Genomic DNA, 24,396 nt, shown 5'->3' with positions numbered 1-24,396 from the left:
TTTCCTCCCCTCCCTTTTTGCCTGGTTCTGTACTTGCTTAAAAACTGTAATCTTCAACTTCTTCCAGTTCTGACAAACCTGGAACATTAACTGTTTCTTTCTCCACAGATGCTGCCTGACTTGCTGAGTATTTCCAGCATTTTCTGTTTTTACTTCCTTTTCTAAACCCAGGTTTGCTGTGGTTATGGATCTATAGGTACTTTAGTCTATATTAGAACATTTTCCATTATTTTACCAGTTACTGATGTCAGCTCAAGAGTTGCAATGCCTGGGCAAGATTTATTCCTCTTTTCAAACAGGTACATTTTTGTTTCTAGTTCTGTAAAATCCTTAAGTTATCTGAAAGTGGTTAGTTTCCTTCTTAATAAACACTTCTGGAGTATATGAAAAGGGCAAGAAAAGGCCACCAGGTCCATCAAGACTGCCGTATCAAGTCAATGGTGCAACCTCACACCACCTACTCACATCTTAGCAATGCCGTCTGCTGAGGGGCAAAAATACCTGCAGCCAATTTCGGGGGTGGGGGGAAACTGACTGGCAATTTTCTCTCCAACTCCCTAATCTCCAGGAGACCACAGATGTCCACAAATCACAATTTCACTAACTTGCCCCATAACTGGAAGTGTCTTATCCTCTCAGAAACTGGAGTTCCCTTTTAAAAAGGACTTCAACAACTACATACTTATCAGGTCTTAACAGTTTGTTCAAGGGTTATGACTGAAAAAATATTTCCTGGCATCTATCCCTACTCTATGCTTAGATGTTATAGGCTTATCCTCTCATCCAAATGCCCTACCCATTTCAAATTCATCTAACCAGGCTCCATCCATTCCTTTTATTTTAAAAACTAATGATATCCCCTCTAGCCTGTGTAACTGCAGTCTTGGAGTCTATCCCCAACACTAAGAGTTTTACACCCTCTCCAGAGACTAGATATCTATTACCATGTCCATAGGCCAAATTGGATACAATATGTAGTGCAAATGTGAGCTTTATATAGCCTACATTTCCTAAAAGCCATTTTGGGCAACCCTAATGACTGCTGAATTCTTCAAATGATCATCCACCAAATCACAATGGTTTTTAACAGCTTCCTTACCACCAAGTCCACAGATATTGAATTTCTACCATCTGATTTATATCCTGTCTTAAGAAAGATAGGCCACCCTTCAATCCATGGGAATCAGACCCCGACCTCAACAAGCTTGAGCCAGCAACTCACCAATGACCTCCATTTCCCTGAGCATTCTGATTAAATGACATTGGGTTTTGCATGAATTTAGTCAAAACTATATTGTTACTTCTAATGAAATAATTTTAGCTACACACCTATCTTGTAATACTGGAACCACAACATCAGAAGTGAATGTAAAGTATTGATTTTATTAGTCACATTTATCTTAATATATAATCTGACTTGGTGAATCCACAATCCTTGACTTCTTTAGTCTTGCCTTCCACAACTACAATTGTTCACTTTTCTAATGCCTTTGTAATTATCCTCAGATTTCTTTTTAAAAAGAAAAAATATTTGTTCCTATTTTAGGATTAACTTCAACATTTCCCCCCCTTTATTATGTTCGGATATGCAAGGCTTTCTTGTCCTAAAGTATGGATTTATAAATAAAGCATTTCTCTTCAGGAGAAGCAAAAAAGTAATTTTATTGACAATTTAACACCATGGTGCAGTTTTAAAAAAAAGTTAGAGCTTTTTTGAATGGACAAAATCTACTCTCCAAAAGCTCAGCAAATTTATCATGTGAGTAGCAGTGCCATGCATACTAGGAAGGTTCACTGTTTTCTTCCCATTCTGTACTGAGTCAACAGATCTCAGCCAGGGCACACTTTAAAAAAAGGCCCCCCCCACCCCCGACCCGAGGACGTGGATGCAATACACACCTCCCTCTCCTCCAACAGCATGCAAAGACTGACCATTAAAGCTCACACATCAATGAGTTGGGATAGATGACTGATGGAACCATACCCAAAGAATCAATGGCTTTAGAGGCAAGGGAAGAAAAATTGGAAGGAAAAACAAATTGCACAAAATTCAGAAATGAAGATCAACATGTGCAAGTTACAATGGTAAGAAATTAGTTTAAAATTACATTTATTTTCCATGTAACTGGTTTTAATAGGGGAATTATCTCCAGTAAAGATTAGACAAAAATGGAACAGGTGAAATTACAAAAGTACATTACTACTGAAATAGATTTTTATACAAGGTGTAGTAGTTACTGGAACTAGTGCTGAAAGAGCTTCCTACCTCCTCAATTTCCTTTGTGAAGCAGGGTAAAACAAATTACACAAATTATAAAAAAAGGATTTCATTTAGCACCTTTAACTCTTACTGCCACAAGATTTAATTCAATTCCACTTCAAAATTTAAATTAGTTATAGTACACCTTCCTGAAAGTTCAGTCCTGGTCATAATGCTACACAATTGTAGAAATTATCTCCCAATAGATGCATGTTCTAGTAACATGGTTTAATCACGCTAATGCTGTGGTTATGATCACAAATTTAATATTCAGTACATCGAATTGTGAGATTTTATATTATGGATGGTTTATTTGGCAATTTGACCCCTTAAAATTATACATACTTGTTCAGTGATGACCTTTTGAATTGTTCTTCACATCAATATTTATCAATTTAATCGTTGCTTTTGTTTCTATCCTAACCACCCTGCCCTAGATTTAGGCTCTCATCTCAGAAGAGTAATTTCTTAAGAGGACACAAGTTCAGTAGCCAAAAGCAATTACCAGACAGGATTTGATGTTCACTTCCCTGCACATTACCAAAAGCTTACAACAACTTGCATTTATATAGCACCTTTAAATGTAGTCCAAGGCGCTTCACAGGAGCGACTGTCAAACAAAATTTGACACCGAACCACATAATGAGATTAGTACAGGTGACCAAAAACTTGGTCAAAGAGGTAGGTTTTAAGGAGCATCTTAAAGGAGGAGAGAGGGGTAGAGAGGCAGAGAGGTTTAGGGAGAGAATTCCAGAGCTTAGGCCCAAGGCAGCTGAAGGCACAACCGCCAATGGTGGAGCAATTAAAATCAGGATGCACAAGAGGCAAGAATTGGAGGAACTCTGATCTGAGCGGTTTGAGGCCATGGAGGGATTTGAAAACAAGGATGAGAATTTTTTTAAAGAGTGGCGTTCCCAGACCAGGAGCCAAAGTAGGTCAGCGAGCACAGGGCTGATGGGTGATCGGGACTTGGAGAGAGTTAGGATACGGGCAGCAGAGTTTTGGATGAGCTCAAGTTTATGGAGGGTGGAAGATGGGAGGCCAGTCAGGAAAGCATTGGAATAAGCCGAATCTAGAGGTAACAACGGCATGGATGAGGGTTTCAGCAGATGAGCTGAGACGGGGCGGAGACAGGCGATGTTACGGAGGTGCAAGTAGGCGGTCTGGGTAATGAAGCGGATGTGGTCGGAAGCTCATCTCGGGGTCAAATAAGACGCCAAGGTTGCAAACTGTCTAGTTCAGCTTCAAACAGTGGCCAAGGAGAGGGGTGGAGTTTATGACAGGGACCGGAGACAGTGGCTTCGGTCTTCCCAATATTTAGTTGGAGAAAATCGTTCTAGTCGGACAAGCAGTGTAACAAATCAGACAGTGGAAGGGTCGAGGGAGTTGCTGGTGAGGTAGAGCTGAGTATCGTCAGCATACACATGGAACCTGACAGTGTTTTTGGATGATGTCGGAGATAAAGCTTACCTATACCTCGGGATTAGGATAGACACAAAAAAGGTACAGGGAGTTGGGACTCTCCCATGAGAGCGACCAAAGATATGGGTGCCTAAAGTTCAAGTTAAGGAAAGAACCAAAAACAAAAACGCATTGCAAGTATGAAATAAGAAATTCAGTAGCTACAAAATAACATCTTTTAGTAAATACCTGTAACAAGGATTAAATGGATAAAAATATTGGTTTGAGGAACAATTTAAAAGGCCACTGGGCAGCTATATGTAATTTTTTTTTTAAAAAAGGGTGAAATAAACCATTGATAGTATAAAAAACAATGAGAAATGCACTGAATGTTAAGATGTGTGATTTTTAACCACACCATTCGCATGATCTATCAGCAGCAAATAATTTCTGTAATTGTGTATCTTCAAGATAAGGACTTAACTTTCAGGAAGGTGAAAAAATAAACACAACTGGAATGTTTTCAATGCCAATCATCCTTAAGAACGTGATAGTGTCTTGATCCCCAGTTTTCTGTAGCTTAAGTGACAGCTATATTGAAATCTAAACTGAACAAAAAAGCTACTGCTATATTTTCTGGAAAATTTATCTTAAAGAAAAAAATACAAATGTGTCAGCAAGTGCAGGTTAGATTTGGTTGATTAGGCCAAGGTGGTAGATAATTTGTTTTCAAGTACTCAGCACACTACAATTGACTACAGATAGTCAAGTTACCGATTATAATGGCTCATTAATCAAAAAGCAACAAACTAAAAAAGGTAGACATTGGAACTGGATTTCATCACACCAACCACTTTACTTCATTGGAACTTGGTTAAATGCAGAGCAAGAAATGGTAAAAATAAAACGTGGACAATAGAAAACCCCACATGAGCTGAAGCAATTTGTGTTTGGTTAAATGAAACATGTATGGAAAAAAATTTGAGACAGGCACATCCAAAAAGAATGATGATTTAAAATTTTACAAAACATTACTATCCATTACACTATGGATTTATGGCTGCCTGCAAGAGTAAGTTTCAAAATATTATGTATAATAAAACTAAAATGTGAATTAGATTTGTATAGAATTACCTCTAAATAGAATGTTTTTCAGTAATCTTAGCCAATAAAGAGTTGAGACAAATAAAATACTCACTTCTCTAATCTCTTCTTTAGCTTGCTGCATTTTGTCAGGTTTATTTGCATACTGCAGTTTAGCGTCAGCCTCCCTTTTCTTTTGCAGCGTGGCCTGAGCATCCTGCCATTTCTGCCAGCATTTCATTCGATAATCAAACACTCCCTGCAACAAAGAGAAATCAGACATTTTAAACCACATTAAAGCAATTTTCTGTAGTCTAGAACAATTTGAAGCTTTGGGAGATAACTTTTGCTTTGATGCATAAAATTTCATTAAAAAAACCTACTCATAGAAGTTTACGATGTGGAGATGCCGGTGATGGACTGGGGTTGACAATTGTAAACAATTTTACAACACCAAGTTATAGTCCAGCAATTTTATTTTAAATTCACAAGCTTTCGGAGGCTTCCTCCTTCCTCAGGTAAATTTACCTGAGGAAGGAGGAAGCCTCCGAAAGCTTGTGAATTTAAAATAAAATTGCTGGACTATAACTTGGTGTTGTAAAATTGTTTACAATAGAAGTTTACAGCACAGAAGGTGGGGTTTCTGCTCTTGTTTGTGCCAACTCTTAATGAGAGCAATCAAAAACTAATCCCACTGCCCCACATCTTCTGCTTCAAATATTTATCCAATTTTCCCTTAAAAAGATGCAATTGTCCTCACCTCAAATACTCTGTTCTAAGCATTCTATGTTCCAACCCTCAAGTAAAGAAATTCTCCCTCTTTTCTGGAGAATTCTAAATTTAACCCTTAGTCCCTTCCTTGAGGAAAGAGTCTGCGCTTGTTCAGCCTCTCAAAAACCTTCATAAATTTTGAAAACCTCATCACCATCTCCTCCAGTGGAAACAGTCAAAGTAACTCAACCAGACTTCCATCCAAGGCATCATCCCAGGGAATCCATGTTGTACATACACTGACCCTGGTGTCCTTTCTCAGACTGGAGAGCCCCAATCTGCACACTGTACTCCAACTGTGGCCTACCATAGTTTCATATAATGTTTATTACTTCTTCACACTTGTATTTTATATCCTATTTATACAACCCAAAATGTTGATGGCCATTACAGTTTTATCTACCCACTTTCAGGGAACTATATTTAAATCCCTAGAATCATTCATATCCTGTAGCTTCTTCCCATTTCTGATTTCTCCCCCTCTCAAAATGCTTCACAATTATCCACATTAAATTGTCCATTCAGCTAACCTGCATGTTCCTTTCAAGTCTTTCAGTCTTCCATGCTGTTCACCAAACCCTTACTGCAGTCACTGAATTTTGAGAATGTGGTCTCTACACCAAGTCCACATCATCTATATGTAAACACGTACACAAGAGTGGATCCAGCACTGACACCTGAAGTACACCACTTCTAGTCCTCCAAGCAACACTAACACTTTGTTTCTGGTATCAACTAACTTCCTATCCATGCTGTTATATTGCCTCTACTATATGCCTGAAATTTTTATAAGTCATGAGAGACACCTATTCAACTCTTCTGAAAAAAAAAAAAATCTATATACGCTACAGATAGGATCTAGGGACATTCAGTAGTACGGTGATGCCATAGATATTTAATATCTACATATTGCAATGCAGAGGCAAAATTTTACTAGACCAGTTAGCCAACACCAACATCCTAACAGTATTCAAGGGCTGTTTTTCACTATTACAGCATCCATGAAAATAGGAAAATGAGAACAATGCCCTGCAATTAAATTTCTTCCATCCTATGCCAATATAACAACTTGCTTTTATATAGCACCTTCAATGTAGTAAACCATTGCAAGGCACTTCACAGGAGCATTACCAAACAAAATTCGACGCCGAACCACATTAGGCGATATTGGGACAGGTGACCAAAAGCTTGGTCAAAGAGGTAGGTTTCAAGGAGCAGGAATACCAAGGCATCAAGTGGTATGGGGAGAGCGCGGGAATATGGTATTGAGATAGAGGATCAGCCATGATCATAATGAATGGCGGAGCAGGCTCAAAGGGCCTACTCCTGCTCCTGCTCCTATTTTCTATGTTTCTATGAGGGGTAGAGATATGGAAAGGTTTAGGGAGGGAATTCCAGAGCTTAGGCCCTAGGCAGCAGAAAGCACAGCTGCCAATGGTGGAGCAATGAAAATCAGGGATGCACAAGAGGCCAGAATTGAAGGGGTGCAGAGATTTTTTAGAGAAGAAGGTTACAGAGATAGGGAGAGGTGAGGCCATGGAGGGGTTTGAAAACAAGAATGAGAATTTTAAAAAGTGTTGCCAGACCAGGAATCTCAGAATTGTAAAAACACAGATCAGATACAACTAGGCAATTCGCATAATACATGTAGGAGTGTCTGAGGAGAGGGTTTAAGTTTATGCTTAGCCAACATTATGCCCCCTAGAACTAGGGGGCATAATCTTAGAATAAGGGGCGGCTCCTTCAAAACTGAGATGAGGGGAAACTTCTTCACTCAGAGGGTGGTAGGTCTGTGGAATATGCTGCCCCAGGAAGCTGTGGAAGCTACATCATTGAATAAATTTAAAACAGAAATAGACAGTTTTCTAGATGTAAAGGGAATTAGGGGTTACGGGGAGTGGGCAGGAAATTGGACATGAATTTAGATTTGAGGTTAGGATCAGATCAGCCATAATCTTATTAAATGGCGGAGCAGGCGCGAAGGGCCGACTGGCCTACTCCTGCTCCTATTTCTTATGTTACATAAGAACATAAGGAAAAAGAAACTGACAAGACCAGTGTATGGGTTACCAAAGTCATGGCATTTAAATGATTCTCCTGAAAATAAAAACTTCAATCCCAAAGCATACATCACTTTGCTCGAGAGATTTATCCCCATGTTTGAGCACATATTGGTTTTAGTATGGTAGATACAAGTCAACTTAATTTGAATGTGGTTTATCCCAAGTTAGAAAACTAAATCTTACATTAACAGATTAACACACATATGTTTACATCAATTTGATAGCTACCTTCAGTTTGCAACATCTTACAGATCTGACCAAAGCACTCTGCTGGAATTTCTCCAGATCTGCCTGACAGTTTACCTTTACAGAAGAGATGAGTCGTACATAATCACTTAGAAGTTCTGCAAATAGGTAGAAGTCAGCATAAGCCTGCTCCTGGTGAAGCTGGTCTATCTTCTCTTCAACTTCTGCTAGCTGAGATAGTGCTCTTGACAGGGCAGTATGGTCCTCAGAGTTACCCAGCATGGCTGCACTCTTGGCAAAGGCAGCTGTGTTGGCTGAGAGTTCTAAAATAAAGTAATGGGTTTAGATTTACCATTTAAATTTGAAAAATTTAAATAATTGTTTAAATGTTAACAAGTTTGAAATGCAACAGTGTTGCAAAATTACTGCACCAGCCCCCAAATGTAGTATAAGTAAGCCATTTTGATTCTGCAGAGCACAACCAAGTTATAGGAATAAATCTCATACCATGCTTCAGCCAAGTTTGTTTGAAAATGATTATTGTACTGCAACAACCAGATCGATTACAGGGGAATCGCAAGACAGACAGAACTATAGGCTAGGCATTTCCTTGAGCTGTAAAAGGCATGTTCCAAAACAGCAACACTACTGCTGACAAAAGTGACTTTTTTTAAAATTCGTTCACGGGATGTGGGCGTCGCTGGCAAGGCCGGCATTTATTGCCCATCCCTAATTGCCCTCGAGAAGGTGGTGGTGAGCCGCCTTCTTGAACCGCTGCAGTCAGTGTGGTGACGGTTCTCCCACAATGCTGTTAGGAAGGGAGTTCCAGGATTTTGACCCAGCGACAATGAAGGAACGGCGATATATTTCCAAGTCGGGATGGTGTGTGACTTGGAGGGGAACGTGCAGGTGGTGTTGTTCCCATGCGCCTGCTGCCCTTGTCCTTCTAGGTGGTAGAGGTCGCGGGTTTGGGAGGTGCTGTCGAAGAAGCCTTGGCGAGTTGCTGCAGTGCATCCTGTGGATGGTGCACACTGCAGCCACAGTGCGCCGGTGGTGAAGGGAGTGAATGTTTAGGGTGGTGGATGGGGTGCCAATCAAGCGGGCTGCTTTATCTTGGATGGTGTCGAGCTTCTTGAGTGTTGTTGGAGCTGCACTCATCCAGGCAAGTGGAGAGTATTCCATCACACTCCTGACTTGTGCCTTGTAGATAGTGGAAAGGCTCTGGGGAATCAGGAGGTGAGTCACTCGCCGCAGAATACCCAGCCTCTGACCTGCTCTCGTAGCCACAGTATTTATATGGCTGGTCCAGTTAAGTTTCTGGTCAATGGTGACCCCCAGGATGTTGATGGTGGGGGATTCGGCGATGGTAATGCCGTTGAATGTCAAGGGGAGGTGGTTAGACTCTCTCTTGTTGGAGATGGTCATTGCCTGGCACTTATCTGGCACGAATGTTACTTGCCACTTATCAGCCCAAGCCTGGATGTTGTCCAGGTCTTGCTGCATGCAGGCTCGGACTGCTTCATTATCTGAGGGGTTGCGAATGGAACTGAACACTGTGCAGTCATCAGCGAACATCCCCATTTCTGACCTTATGATGGAGGGAAGGTCATTGATGAAGCAGCTGAAGATGGTTGGGCCAAGGACACTGCCCTGAGGAACTCCTGCAGCAATGCCCTGGGGCTGAGATGATTGGCCTCCAACAACCACTACCATCTTCCATTGTGCCAGGTATGACTCCAGCCATTGGAGAGTTTTCCCCCCGATTCCCATTGACTTCAATTTTACTGGGGCTCCTTGGTGCCACACGCGGTCAAATGCTGCCTTGACGTCAAGGGCAGTCACTCTCACCTCACCTCTGGAATTCAGCTCTTTTGTCCATGTTTGGACCAAGGCTGTAATGAGGTCTGGAGCAGAGTGGTCCTGGCGGAACCCAAACTGAGCATCGGTGAGCAGGTTATTGGTAAGTGCCGCTTGATAGCACTGTCGACGACACCTTCCATCACACTGCTGATAATTGAGAGTAGACTGATGGGGCGGTAATTGGCCGGATTGGATTTGTCCTGCTTTTTGTGGACAGGACATACCTGGGCAATTTTCCACATTGTCGGGTGGATGCCAGTGTTGTAGCTGTATTGGAACAGCTTGGCTAGAGGTGCAGCTAGTTCTGGAGCACAAGTCTTCAGCACTACAGCTGGGATGTTGTCAGGGCCCATAGCCTTTGCTGTATCCAGTGCACTCAGCCGTTTCTTGATATCACGTGGAGTGAATCGAATTGGCCGAAGACTGGCTTCCGTGATGGTGGGGATATCGGGAGGAGGCGGAGATGGATTATCCACTCGGCACTTCTGGCTGAAGATGGTTGCAAACGCTTCAGCCTTGTCTTTTGCACTCACGTGCTGGACTCCGCCATCATTGAGAATGGGGATGTTTGCAGAGCCTCCTCCTCCCGTTAGTTGTTTAATTGTCCACCACCATTCACGACTAGATGTGGCAGGACTGCAGAGCTTTGATCTGATCCGTTGGTTGTGGAATCGCTTAGCTCTGTCTATAGCATGTTGTTTCCGCTGTTTAGCATGCATGTAGTCCTGAGTTGTAGCATCACCAGGTTGGCACCTCATTTTTAGGTACGCCTGGTGCTGCTCCTGGCATGCTCTTCCACACTCCTCATTGAACCAGGGTTGATCCCCTGGCTTGTTGGTAATGGTAGAGTGAGGAATATGCCGGGCCATGAGGTTACAGATTGTGCTGGAATACAATTCTGCTGCTGCTGATGGCCCACAGCGCCTCATGGATGCCCAGTTTTGAGCTGCCAGATCTGTTCTGAATCTATCCCATTTAGCACGGTGGTAGTGCCACACAACACGTTGGATGGTGTCCTCAGTGCAAAGACGGGATTTCATCTCCACGAGGACTGTGCGGTGGTCACTCCTACCAATACTGTCATGGACAGATGCATTTGCGACAGGTCGATTGGTGAGGACGAGGTCAAGTAAGTTTTTCCCTCGTGTTGGTTCGCTCACCACCTGCCGCAGACCCAGTCTAGCAGCTATGTCCTTCAGGACTCGGCCAGCTCGGTCAGTAGTGGTGCTACCGAGCCACTCTTGGTGATGGACATTGAAGTCCCCCACCCAGAGTACATTTTGTGCCCTTGCTACCCTCAGTGCTTCCTCCAGGACTGCAGGACAACATGCACTACTTAAAAATTCTGGCATTAAATCAGATATTGCTTGGTTAACAAATAGCTAAACCATCACAGCTCAATGTAGACTGCACTCCTCACACTATTTTCCTTGTGTCTTCTCTTTCTCCCCCCCACCAATCAGATGATCACCCAAGTGTGGGAGGTTGAGTCACAAACTGAACTGTTGCAATAAAAGCCAGAAAATAGAGGCTGATCACCATTCAAAAGACTGGCTGCAGCCAGACATGAATGTTACTCTAATTTCTGGAAAATAGTGAAAATCTGTACATGAAGATAATCTCAGAACAGTAGTAAACTCATTACTAATGCATGTGGAGTCAGAGGACAAGTAGCAGAATGGATAGCAAGCTGGCTACAAAACAGAAAAAGGAGTAAGAGTCAAGGGTAGTTACTCAGACTGGCAAAGGGGGGGGGGGGGGGGGGAAAGGAAGGAAGGAGAAGTAGTGATCCGCAAGGATCAGTGCTAGGACTACTGTTGTTCACTATTTACATAAACTATTTGGACTCAAACAATAAAATTTGCAGATCACACCAAATTGGGGCGGTATAGTTGATACGGAGGAAGACTGACAAAATGCAAGAGGACATTAATAAACTTGCAGAATGGGAATTGGCGAATGAATTTCAATATAAGTGTGAGGTGGTGCATTTTAGTACGAAGAATAAGGAGGCCACATACTCCTTGGAAAATAAGAACCTAAATGGGCAACGGGATCTAGGGGTACAGATACACAAATCACTAAATGTAGAGAGACAAGTTAATAAGGCCATTTAAAAAAAAGCAAAGCACTGGGGTTCATTTCTAGAGAGAGATAGAATTGAAAAGCAGAGAAGGTATGTTAACTTGTATAGAACTTGGAGTACTGTGCACAGTTCTGGTCTCCACATTATGAAAAGGATATGCAAGTATTGGAGGTTGCAAAAAAATTCACAAGGATGATACCAGAACAGAGAGGATAGCCTTATTAGGAAAGGCTGAACAGGCTAGGATTCTTTTCTCCAAAAAAAAGACAGCTGAGGGTTGACCTGATAGGGTAGATAGAGAAAATGTTTCCACTTGTGGGGGAGTCCAAAACTAGACATCATAAATATAAAATAGTTGCTAATAAATCCAATAGGGAATTCAGGAGAAACTTCTTTACCCAAAGAGTGGCAAGAATATAGAACACACTACCACAAGAAGTAGTTGAGGCAAATAGCATAGATGCACTTAAGGGGCAGCTAGATAAGCACACGAGGGAGAAAGGAATAGAAGGGAGCCAGATAGGGTTAGATGAAGTATGCAGGCGTTTATGTGGAGAATAAACACCTGCATAGACCAGGTGGGCCAAATGGCCTGTTTCTGTGCTGTCGTTTTTGTGTAACTAGATGTAAGGCCATAAAAAAAGCAAACAAAGCACTGGGGTTCATTTCTAGAGCGATGTAATTGAAAAGCAGGGAAGCTGTTAAACTTGTATAGAATCTTGGTTAGACCACACTTGGGAGTACTGTGAACAATTCTGGTCTCCATATTATAGAAAGGATATAGAGGCAGCAGAGAAGGCACAAAAAAGATTTACATGGATGATACCAGAGCTGAGGGGTTATAACCATCAGGAAAGATTGAACAGGTTGGGGTTTTTTCTCTAGAAAAGAAAAGGCTAAGGGGGTGACCCCATAGGTCTTTAAGATTATGAAAGGGTAGACGTAGAGAAGATGTTTCCACTTGTGGCAGAGACCAAAACGAGGGGCCATAAATATAAGATAGTCACCAATAAATCCAATAGGGAATTCAGAAGAAACTTCTTTATCCACAGAAGTGTTCTACTGTGGAACTCACTACCACAAGGAGTAGTTAAGGCAAATAGCATAGGTGCATTTAAGGGAAAGCTAGATAAACATGTGAGGGAGAAAGGAATAGAAAGATTTACTGAAAGGGTTAGATGAAGAGGGCCAGAAGGAGGCTTGTGTGGAGCATAAACACTGGCACGGAAACATTTTGGGCCAAATAGCCTGTTTCTGTGCTGTACATTGTGTAATTCTATGTAATTATACAAGTATTTGAACACTCCACTATATCTAGTAGTTGTCTTCAGAGCCTCACACAATAGTTTACAAACCTTTCCTATGGCAGACCAGGAGATCAACACTGGTGTGTAGTTTTCTTAACTGCTGGTCCAGGTTTTCAAACTGCTGCTGCTTTTCCTCAAACCACTGTCAGATGAAGAATGGTGTTAATTTACCAAGAACAAATCATTACAAATTAGGTTACCAGCAGTAAACTACATTTCTTCTTTTAAGGAATAACAAATTAACTGCGGTCACAGCCTCCACCAATTTGACACTGAATCAAAGAAAATAAGCAAATAGCTAGCCCACTTTGTTGTCTTATCACCCTTAGAAAGGAACTGAAGAATCTCATTAATTCATCTCATTAATCAGGTTCAAAAAAATCAGCTCTTACTGCATCCGATTCATTCATCTTGATTGTCATTTTGTTGACAGCATCGGCGGCCTTGTTCACCATCCTCAATATGCCTGCTCCACTTAGGGCCTGGGTGCTAACCGCACGAGGCAGCTAGAATTGAATGACAAATAAGGGTGAGCAATCTTGTTAACAGCCTTGCTTGTGTCTAGTTAAAGTGCAAGGAAAGGGCCACAGCATTTTCTGCTCTCATACATTTCAATATACTGACTTCAACTCTGTACTGCAGCCTACTCACTTAGATACAAACTTTCTAATGACCATTTTCTTGGGCACCTTAAAATTCCTGAAAAGATAAACAGAATACAGCACAGCTACTATTTGCTTCCAACAAGAAGCTCTAGGTCCCATATAAAAACACTTCATCTAAAGCAGATCTTTTCACAATATTAAATCTGCTAAATGTACTCCTCTGTTGAACAACACTGCCAGAAGATTTGCCTAGAATGAGAAAGTAGTATTGGCAAGTTCATGCTTAAAATTTGCCTTCAATGCCAACTTAAATTAAAGCAACTAGTTTGTGCAGTGTGACGGCATACCCACATTACATTAGTCTTTTTTAAAAAACTGTGGACATGGGGGGGGGGGGGGGGGGGGAAGGGAAAGGAAGAGGAGAATTTAAAAAATGACAACCAACCTAGTTCGCTAGAAAAGTAACATGTCTATGAACAGATCCACAGCACTGTAACAGAAAAACCAAAGACCATTTTTTTCTATTTGTTTTCTCCCATTAAAGGCCCACATAATGCAAGTTTACAATTTAGTCTGAAGTGTTGACATATTTTTTTTTAAAAACTGCAATTTCATTCATCTGTTGAATTATTTCAAGTGAAAATGCTGGAGAAATTAATCTTGCTCCAGAGAAACATCCAAACATCTAGGCTAAGCACAAGTCTAAGAACTTGAAAATAATCAATATAGTAATACTAGGGTATGCCTCAACTACAATTCCAACACTTCCCCACCCAAAGCCCTCCAATCAGACTTCCATGTCACCTACAGCAGCAAAATTACACTAATCAAAGTCACTAATACTGTGCATCAGCAACTGGAGCTCCATGTCCCTCATCTTTTTGATCTCTATTGCCAGCGATAGCCATCATTCCATCCTCCTCGAATGTCTTGTCCACACAGTCCACCTCTTGGGCACTACTCTTCGTTCTATTCCCATTTGTCACACTATAGGCATTACATTATCTCAAATGGTTTTCCCCCCAGCACTCATGGTCATCTCTGGTGCACCCTTGTGCTCCAGCTTTGGCCACTAACTAGACAATATTATCCAGAAAAGGCTTTCATCTAAGCTGTTGACATTTACAGCACAAGCTGCTGCCAGTTGGCCCATTATGTCTGCCAGCTTTTGCAGAAACCCAAAAATAATCCCACTGCCGTGCTTACTCCCCATAACCCTCTTTCAAATGTTTATACATTCTTCCTTCAAAAGATGCAATGGTTTCAACCTCAACCACACGTTGTAGCAAAGCACTGAATGATCTAATAATATTTGCATGAAGACATTTCTCCTAAGATCTCTTCATTGAATTTTAAAATTGGTGACCCCTTGTTACTAGTTCCACAAAAGAAATAAATTGTTCCCTATTCAAACAATTTTTAAATCTCTTAACTCACCCCTTAGTCTTCTCTGCTCCAAGTGATATAATGTGGAGATGCCGGTGATGGACTGGGGTTAACAATTGTAAACAATTTTACAACACCAAGTTATAGTCCAACGATTTTATTTTTAATCCCACAAGCTTTCGGGGGCTTTCCCCTTCCTCAGGCGGTGTGGAAACCGCCTGAGGAAGGGGAAAGCCCCCGAAAGCTTGTGGGATTAAAAATAAAATCGTTGGACTATAACTTGGTGTTGTAAAATTGTTTACAATTGATTTACTGAGACTATCAGCACTCAATTATATTTTCTCATCTTTGGTAACATTCTGATGAATCTACACTGTATGCTACAGTTTTAAGTCCTTTGGATTGTTCAAAACCCTACACTGTACTCTATGGTCGAATCATTATCTTGTATAAAATTTGTTCTCTTTGCCCTTGAACACCATTTCTCTACTTATAAAAAGGCCAGTAACATCTTTGGGTTTATGGTGTTACCTACCTGCACTTTTACCTCAGGGATTGTGTATTTAAACCACAAGGTGTCTGCTGATCCACACCTATTTGCATCTTGCCATTGAACATTATACTGCCATTCCTCATAGCTCACACTTCACACTAAATTGCATCTGTCACCTCTCTGCCCTTTTTACCAATCCATGCTCTCAAAGCATTGATGTTCCTCCATGCTGATGGCCAAATCTGGCTCAATTTGCATTACCAGTTTTCTATGCCCAAGGCTAAATCCAAACATAGGAAACAAAAAAAAGTGAACCCAGCAGTGACCCCTGGAATATGCCATTTACAACCCATCTCCAATCCAGTACTCTGACTCTAACCCTTAATTTCCCAACCAACTTTATATCTATGTTGCTACATTCCCACATATCAATGTGCCTTAATTTTCATACCAGCCTGAAACAGCACTTTGAAAATTTCACATCTACTACATTCTCTATTTATATAGTTATCCTCTTCAGCTCCTACAAACACTTTTGTACCTCCAGGTTCAAATGCATTTCCCTCCTGCTGAGCCTCCAGTTAATCAACCTTGGTACATTGCTCAACTCAACACAGGTTCCTTCTTCTCCACATCTGATTGGACCACTTACTTTCACCTCTACAGCATCACCTGACTGTCCCTGCTTCAGTGCCAAAGCCCTAATCCACACTTATCGTGCCTGGACTTCAAAATGCTCCTTCCTGGCCTCCCTGTATCTTTTATTTACCATGTGATCCAGAATGCTGCAAACCTGGTTCTCAACTGCACTAATACCAGTGCCCTCATTACCCATCTTTTCAAATCTCATCTGGCTTCTTATGTTCCAGAAAATCAACTAAGATTCTTGTCACTTTGAAGTTCTTCCATGGCCTTGCCATTCCCAACTTCATGATCTCCTTCAGCCTTATGGTGGAGGGGAGGGAAACTGAAGAAACTCATCTTTTTGATCACTCCAAGTAAGTTTTTAAGAAGGGTAGAGAGAAACGCAAGGGTGGAGGAGAGATTTAGGGAGGGATTTCAAGAGCAGGACTATGACTGAATACTCTGCCAAATTGCAGAATGGGGAGACGACAAGAGGAGAGAATGCACAAAAAGGCCAGAGTTGGAGAACTAAATGTGCTGGAAGGGATACAAAGCTGGAGAAATAGAGTGGAGCATGGTTATGGAGGGATTTGAAGACTTATCACTACTGAAAAATGTTTACAGTGCAGACCATGTAAACAGACCATGGAGCAAAAGTAGGCCATTCAGCCCCTCAAGCCTGCTCTGCCATTTAATGAGATCATGGCTGATTTGATTTTTACCTCAACTCTACTTCCTGCCTTTTCCCCATATCCTTTGACTCCCTTGCTGATCAAAAACTTGTCTAACTCAGCCTTGAATGCATTCAATGACTCAGCCTCCACAGAATTCCAAAGATTCACGACCCTCTGGGAGAAGAAATTCCTCCTCATTTCCGTCTTAAAACGGGCGACCTCTTACTCAGAGGCTGTGCCCCCTAGTTTTAGATTCCCCCATGAGGGGTAACATCCTCTCAGCATCTCCCCTATCGAGTCCCCTCAGAATCCTGTATGTTTCAATAAGATCTCCTCTCATTCTTCTAAACTCCAATGAGTATAGACACAACCTGTTCAATCTTTCCTCATAAGACAACCCTTCCATACCTGGAATCAACCTAGTGGACCAGTAAGACTAGTCCACTAGTGGACCAGTGCAGTGGACCGACCAAGCTTTGGGAAAGGATAGCATTCGACAGAAACAAGTTTAAAAAAATCTCTACACAGAACTTCTTCCCTCCCCGAAAAGATCATCCATGGCATTCTTTGCAGAAGGCTAGGTCAGCCTAGTCCACTCAAATACAGTCCCCACCACTTAAAACGTCCAGGTTTGAAACAGACGGTCGCTTACGTCAGCCAAAAACTAATAACCATTACCTGTTCGCATTAACATTAATTTCAAAGTTGTTGCTTATAGCATCATAAGTGCTCAGTTTATTTCGGGCAGAAACAGTTGTTTACTCACTAACTACATTTCATTCTACTTGGTGTTTCTGAAATTCAAATACTAAACATTAGAAGTTGAATTAAGTGTTTTCTTCAAGGCACAGTGATTGAATACAGGTAAATGACAAACAATGAGGTTTTGCCATATAAATGAAACCTCCCTTTAGAATTGCATAGTATTGTCTAGGAGGTTCTCAGTGTATTAGATTTTATATTAAATGATGCAAGAGGTCAGGCACTGCAGGTGTGCACTACCAAATGTGCTTTGTAGATTATTTCAAATCGTGCATTTTAAATCTGAAAAGCTGAAGATCATGAAGATAGTTATGGACCAGCTCCGCATTGTCCTCACCTCCAGGATCTTGGCTGTCAGGTTACACTGGCCATCATGTATAACTGGCATATTGTTGGACGAACCCACCCACTATAAAATGGGGGGGGGGGGGCATATCTACAGGCATTAATCAATACCCATTCAAACATGAGAAACAGACGGTGCATGAGGAATTTGTATTTTTATTTTGAAAAGCAAAAAGCCCTCCCAAAAAAAGCTAGTTTCGCTTTTTGCGAATTTGAAAGACTGGCATTCTTCGCTGCATCCCATCCCTATAGGATGCATTTCATTGGTACGAAAGTCAAGGACTAGCTTGATTTCTTAGGACTTATCAGCTAACCCCAAAACTTGGAATGGATAATTGAAGGAAATAACTAGCCTTTAAAGATCGGAATGTCAGACAGTGGCGATTTGTTAAGCAGACAAGAAACTCCATTCTGGTTAGATATCTTAAGTTTCAACAAAAAGATTTGAAAGTCAGTGCCTGAGCTTCATACAAGAAATTTCTGGCATCAACATTTAATCCATGAGTTGGCAAATGAACAGACTTTTTGCAGCAAGGTACAATTGTACTGAACTCAACAGCAGGACAATTTAGTGACCAACTTGTGCATTTTTTTCCCTCAATACCCACCTCCCATCCAAAAATGCACCAAGCTGGGCATGATCAGAGAAAAATTGCTTGTCACTGTATAGCAAAAAACTGAAAACATTCTATAAAATTTAAATTTAGAAAATTTCTACACAACTACAGCAATCCTTTCTCCCATTACTCTCATTGTATGCAATTTCATGTAATCCACTTGATCAGATCAAAGTGAAGACACCCATCCAGCAACTACTCAAAATCAACTGAATCCTGCCTAATTGCAATAGATTCAATAGAAAGCCCTGGGATAAAATTTATGACCATCAGAGGCAACTGGACTGCTTAACTTCCAAAAACAGCAGTTTCACTGCTACGCTTTCTCCCTTTCCATGTTTAAAACCAAACTCATTACGCGTCAGAAAATAAATATGGTTTCATACAAAGGGGGGGAATAAAAAAGGACATCATGCTTAGAAATACTATTTATGTCTCATTACCTATTCACAAGATGATCATGGGCATTTAGTCCATCCATCCAGAGATTTTACAGTCCCATCACAGCTTCCAACTGTTGGTGAAATAATTTTAGGGCTTGTACTTTTACTACCCTACCTTTTGAACAGGTGGGCTAAAATAGGCTGAACAGACTTCCTCCTTTATCTTGTTTACTACCTCAAAGTCTATTCACCATGTTGATCGCTGAAGATCATGCAACACCTTAACTTGCCTCTTACTAGTTTGAAGCTGTATCCAGTTGTTCAGTTTATTTTGTGACGTTCCAGATTAACTTTTTAAAATCTATTCCCCTCTACTGAAAGCAACACATTGAGTAGGGTTCCACATGTTTTGGCAGCACTGATCCCCTGCTCCAGTAACCAGTCATGTGTTAGCCTAAACAAGTTTTGGCAAAGCTATTCAGCTATGGGGCATCATATTTCAAAATACTTTCCAGCCAAGATCATAAAAAGTTGCAAGAACCGTGGCTAATTTATCAACCTCCTCCCCACAGACTTGAGCTATCTCAACATAGATCAGAGATCATATCTTGGGCCTTTCTGCTCTGTATGACATAGTACCACATCATACATTGCATTTACCCACTGCATCATTGAGGAAAACCCTCAAGGTCAAATATTTTTAGTTAAGATAATTTGAACTATTTCACCTTTTTGAATGAAACATTCTGAACTTGCATAACACTTACCTCATTACTTTCTAAAAACTGCCGCAAATCAGGATCTTGCAACAGAGTTGGATGCTTTATTGTCCGCTGCAGATACCTGCGATTTTAAAAAAATGAAATCAAGTTTTCATTTTTGATCAAAAATCAAAAAGGAGCTTAAAAAATTGTTCAGATATGCACATTGTTAATCTAAAAGTCAATAATTGACCATAGAAGCAATATTTAATTTAGTTTAGTGTGGATGCTAACAACTTAAAAAGACAGCCTCTGCATTTCAGATGTCAATTTTTGTTTTGCATGAAATAGAACACGAGTCAGTCTTCCACACAAAGTCTTCCATCTGATGCCGACAATACAGAGGCATTAATGACTCTGACCTTTTGGTACGTCAACAGGTTTAAAAAAGGTCAAAGAAATGTCAGACTCCTCTCTGAAATGTAATTTTTATTCTGTGCATCAAGATGCACAAAATATCATACATCAAAGAGTCATGTCAAGATAATACCAGGCAGGTCTCGCATTTAGACTACAAAGTTTTGCAGCTCAACCACATTACTCATAGATTAATTATTTGGCTACCATTTATAGATTTTTGACCTTGTAACAAGTCTATACACTTAACTTAATACCCTTCCTCTAGCTCAAGCACCTGCCTCAATAGCCACTATGTGGTAAAGTGTTCTATGTTCTAATAACCCCATTAGGAAAAAAAAATTAAAGTTGTTCTGCATTCTTATAGTAATAATCCCAAATCCAAAAGCCTTCGTTACCAACTTGTCATCCAGTAGAAACACTCACTATTTATCCTCAAAAACTTTTAAACTGAAAACTTTAGGATTTCCTCTTCAACTTTACGGTGGAAGAGAAGCCCAAATTTTCAAGCCTTTCTTCACAACAACTCATTTAGCATCATTGTAATAAATCTTCACTGTAACCTTTCTACAGTGGTAATTTTTCCTATAATGGGGTGCCCAGAACTGAACACAATACTGGTAGCCTAATCAATGCCTTGTACTCAAACTGGTGCTTAACCAAATTCAATTATCACTTCCCTGCTTTCACAATCAATGCCTCCAAATATAAAATCCAAAATCCATTACTTTTCTTTTTAAAAAAAATAGCCTCGTCTACTTACACTCACTTCTAAAAAAATTTATAGGCACCTGCAGTGCTAGATTTCTTAAGACTTCCTGTTTAGGATATACCTCCTTTCATTGTTCTCCCCCAAAATGTAATCTTTCATATTTGGCTGCATTGAAGTGCATCTTACTATGCTAACTTGTATGAAAAACATTAATTTACCTTTACTCTTCACTTTGCCCCATAATCTATAAGGTTACGTCCACAATATTAGGTGCCTTCATTTTTGTAAAAAGTCTTGTGTGGCACATTATAAGCTTTCTGAAAATCCACCAATATTCATTCCCTTTATCTACACACTGATTTCTTCAAGAATTTAACAGTCAACCAAGACCTGCTCTTGACAAAGCCATGCCATTTTCCAAATACTAGCATGGAGCCATGGTAGCAGGGTGAGCATATTGCATTGTCACTGCTCCAGATTTCATGTTATATACTGCCACTGGGCAAGATACCTTGTGATAAGTGCATGTTCAGAAAAACTGGTCCCATTTTCAAATCCTCTGACCTCAGGACATCCACAGGTGTTTATAAAGAAATATTTTAAACAATTTTAATACAAACCAAATTTATTACAACTTATGCCATACGCAATAGTCTATAGCACACACCTTTTGCATCTTCGTACTTACTATATGGATTGCTAGGACACCTTAATCACTACTAGGTCATTTAAAATACTGCTACCTTCAATAGGAAGTAACTAAATGGCAAAAGATGTTGGCAAACTACATGCAATTGGGGACTGAATACTAATTAATCAATATTAACATGCCAGCTTCTTCTAGCAGAATTTTCAGCATGGCTGTTCCATTGGCGATCTTTATGTACTTCCACCCTGTCCTTTAACATCATGGTGATTCACTGCACATTTCCAAAACCTTTAGCAGGATCTAGCATCACTCACTTCTAAACAGTTTATGATTGACTCCAATAGTTTCCTCTCAAATTGCTCCTATGACTTTTCCCCCCCCCCCCTCTGGCAGGTTCAACTAACAGCAACCACCTTTTACTGTTCTACTTCATCGATCATCTAATCTTGGCCATACCATCTCCTGATCTAAAAGTGGAGAATCCACATCTCCAATGCTAAAATTACTCCCCAAGCTCAGTTTCCTCTTTCATGAGAGACACTTCTCCACCAAAGCTCCTAATGTTTAAAGATTAAAAAAATCCATCCAAGATTTGAACACCCTAACACCTCTCAAGTCGCCTGGATAAGAAATAAGAAAAAAACATTAGGAGACCCTTTTCTCACCTCTAATCTTCAGTCTAGGCCCTTTACCTAGGTTTCTCAATAAGTGTTTGCCAATTTCAGGTTGGTTTCAGAAAATGAATCCCTCCCATTTTGTTTAACCACACTTGGGAAACAGCCCAAAAGTACAGAATTAATAAAATTTTGAAATTCATGAGCTGAAATGGCTACCCACTAAAAAAACCTCAAAATATAGTTAACCGAACTTGCTTGAAACAAAAACCCAAATACAGACTTGCTATAAAAATAGCAATTACATTTTAATTTAGCAGAGATAGCATTGATACCATAAAGTCACCAATGTAGGGAGTCATCAAGTGTTCAGAATCTTGAGCTGGATGGTTTTACTTTATTTTTATATCCATTAAAGATAAGGGAAACAGGAGATAGTGTTGAAATCAGGACAAACTTTATTAGTATGATCAATTCAAAAGATTATTTTTGGTGGTGGTGGTGGGGTGGGCAGGGCAGGGGTTTATGCTTTTGGTTTGGCCTGGCTCAGCCCAGATTTCATCCAAGAGGAGTCTCATTTGCTTCCACAAGGCTTTCCTCATTAGTTTGCCCTGGATTCTTGGAGATGTGCTGCCCCCACCCCAAAAAAAACACATCAGCAGAGATGAATACTGGGCTACATACCAATGTTAGTTACTAGACCTGGTCTGGAGAGGTTTTAAACAACAGCTACAAATCAAAAGAAAGGAAATTTTAAAAAAGCCCCTTCAGCTTCAGGAAATTTCTCTGCTGCCCAAACACATGCCATCCAGGGATTCATTACCTGCCTGATTTCTTCAAGTGGTTTACCAAATGGCAAAGCACTTTCAATTCACATTCTCTCTTTCCTCAAACCCAAGTATTAGCTAACTAAGTTTAAGTTTGTATCAATGCCACTCAGTTATCTGCTCAAAAAGGTGCACATGTGGATTTGCTCATTCTATCTAGGTGAAAGCTATTGATCAGGAGATAAAGAGGAGCTTTGATCTAGGTCCTTCAGCTTTAAAATTGCAAAATGGTTTGTTACAGATATTGTTGTGGCTGGCTGATTGAATCCTGTCCAGCTCCAAACAGACTGCAAAATGTTATTTGCACACTGTATGCAGCATTGCCAACTGGATATGAATAAATCAAGTTAGCAATGCCAATGAAGGTGGCAAGGGAGGTTGACAAAGCATACAGGATCCTGGGCTTTATAAATAGAGGCAGAGAGTACAAAAGTATGGAAGTCATGATGAACCTTTATAAAACACTGGTTCGGCCACAACTGGAGCATTGTGTCCAGTTCTGGGCACCGCACTTCAGGAAAGATGTGAAGACCTTATATTTACTAGAATGATTCCAGGGGTGAGGGACATTAGTTCAGTGGAGAACTGGGGTTGTTCTCCTTGGAACAGAGGCAGTTGCAAGGAGATTAGATAGAGGTATTCAAAATCATGAAGGTCTAGACATAGTAGATAGAGAAACTGTTCCCATTGGCGGAAGGATCAAGAACCAGAGGACAAAGATTTAAGGTGATTGGCAAAAGAATCAAAAAAGGTGACATGAGGGAATTTTTTTTTAAATAAACACAGCGATGAGGTGGTGGAGGCATATTCAATCATGGCCTACAAAAGGGAACTGGATAAGTACTTGAAAGGAAAATATCTGCAGGGTTACAGGGACAAGGCGGGGGAGTGGGACCAGCTGGATTGCTCTTGCATAGAGCTGGTGCAAACTCAATGGGCCGAATGGCCTCCTTCCATGCTGTAACCTATGATTTTATGATGTCTAAGTTAAATCGGAAAAATTCAGGTTAAGAGAAGTTTACTTCAGTTTGGGGTTCTTGCATTTTCTGGCAATCAGATGGAAAGCTCACTTTTCTCCTGGCCCAATGGAAATAATTTGATGCATCTACAGAACTCCCGTTACCATTAACCAGGACTTTTTCAAAAATAAAAAGGAAGTTTTATATTTTTGTAAATTTTCACAGGGCAATTGATCCATTACTGACTTTTCTTGTACTAAGAGCACAAAAGTTTGACACAATCTTCAATTGTAAATAGATCTATGATAGTCTAAAATCATGCCCAAATTTATACCTGCAATTCAAAAGCAAATTTGGCAACCTAGGACAAAATTAAACTCTATACAGCAAGATTACGGCAAGTCAGTCAATTGTTAATCCTTAGGGCATGGATTTGTCAGGGTTGAGTATCAAAAAGTACTGCTTCTGGACCGTGGGAGGCGTTCTTAAAAATGATGAGCACATTTAGGGGTATTTCTCCTGCAATTTTGCTCGTTCCAGTCACCAAAAGGAGCTAACTCCTTGCTGGAACATGATTCCATGGATGCCAATCACCCTCAGGTATCTTGGCC

At 40.6% G+C, this 24,396-nt stretch overlaps 1 protein-coding gene across 1 annotated transcript in view; it reads right to left on the bottom strand.

Annotated features, from left to right (window-relative positions):
- snx2 (sorting nexin 2) overlaps window positions 1–24,396 on the bottom strand; it is a 51,557-nt gene that overhangs the window by 6,672 nt on the left and 20,489 nt on the right. Inside the window, exons 8-12 of the mRNA XM_067983029.1 lie at window positions 19,674–19,749; window positions 13,410–13,523; window positions 13,066–13,159; window positions 7,882–8,087; window positions 4,860–5,003 (exon numbers count right to left, since the gene is read on the bottom strand). Coding sequence (XP_067839130.1) covers window positions 4,860–5,003; window positions 7,882–8,087; window positions 13,066–13,159; window positions 13,410–13,523; window positions 19,674–19,749 — 634 coding nt within the window. The remainder of the gene's footprint in view (window positions 1–4,859; window positions 5,004–7,881; window positions 8,088–13,065; window positions 13,160–13,409; window positions 13,524–19,673; window positions 19,750–24,396) is intronic.

This window comes from Heptranchias perlo, chromosome 4, assembly GCF_035084215.1.
Source record: "Heptranchias perlo isolate sHepPer1 chromosome 4, sHepPer1.hap1, whole genome shotgun sequence".
NCBI classification, from domain to species: Eukaryota; Metazoa; Chordata; class Chondrichthyes; order Hexanchiformes; family Hexanchidae; genus Heptranchias; species Heptranchias perlo.
Note: the sequence above shows the minus strand (reverse complement) of the source record. Positions and strands in the feature narration are given on the sequence as shown.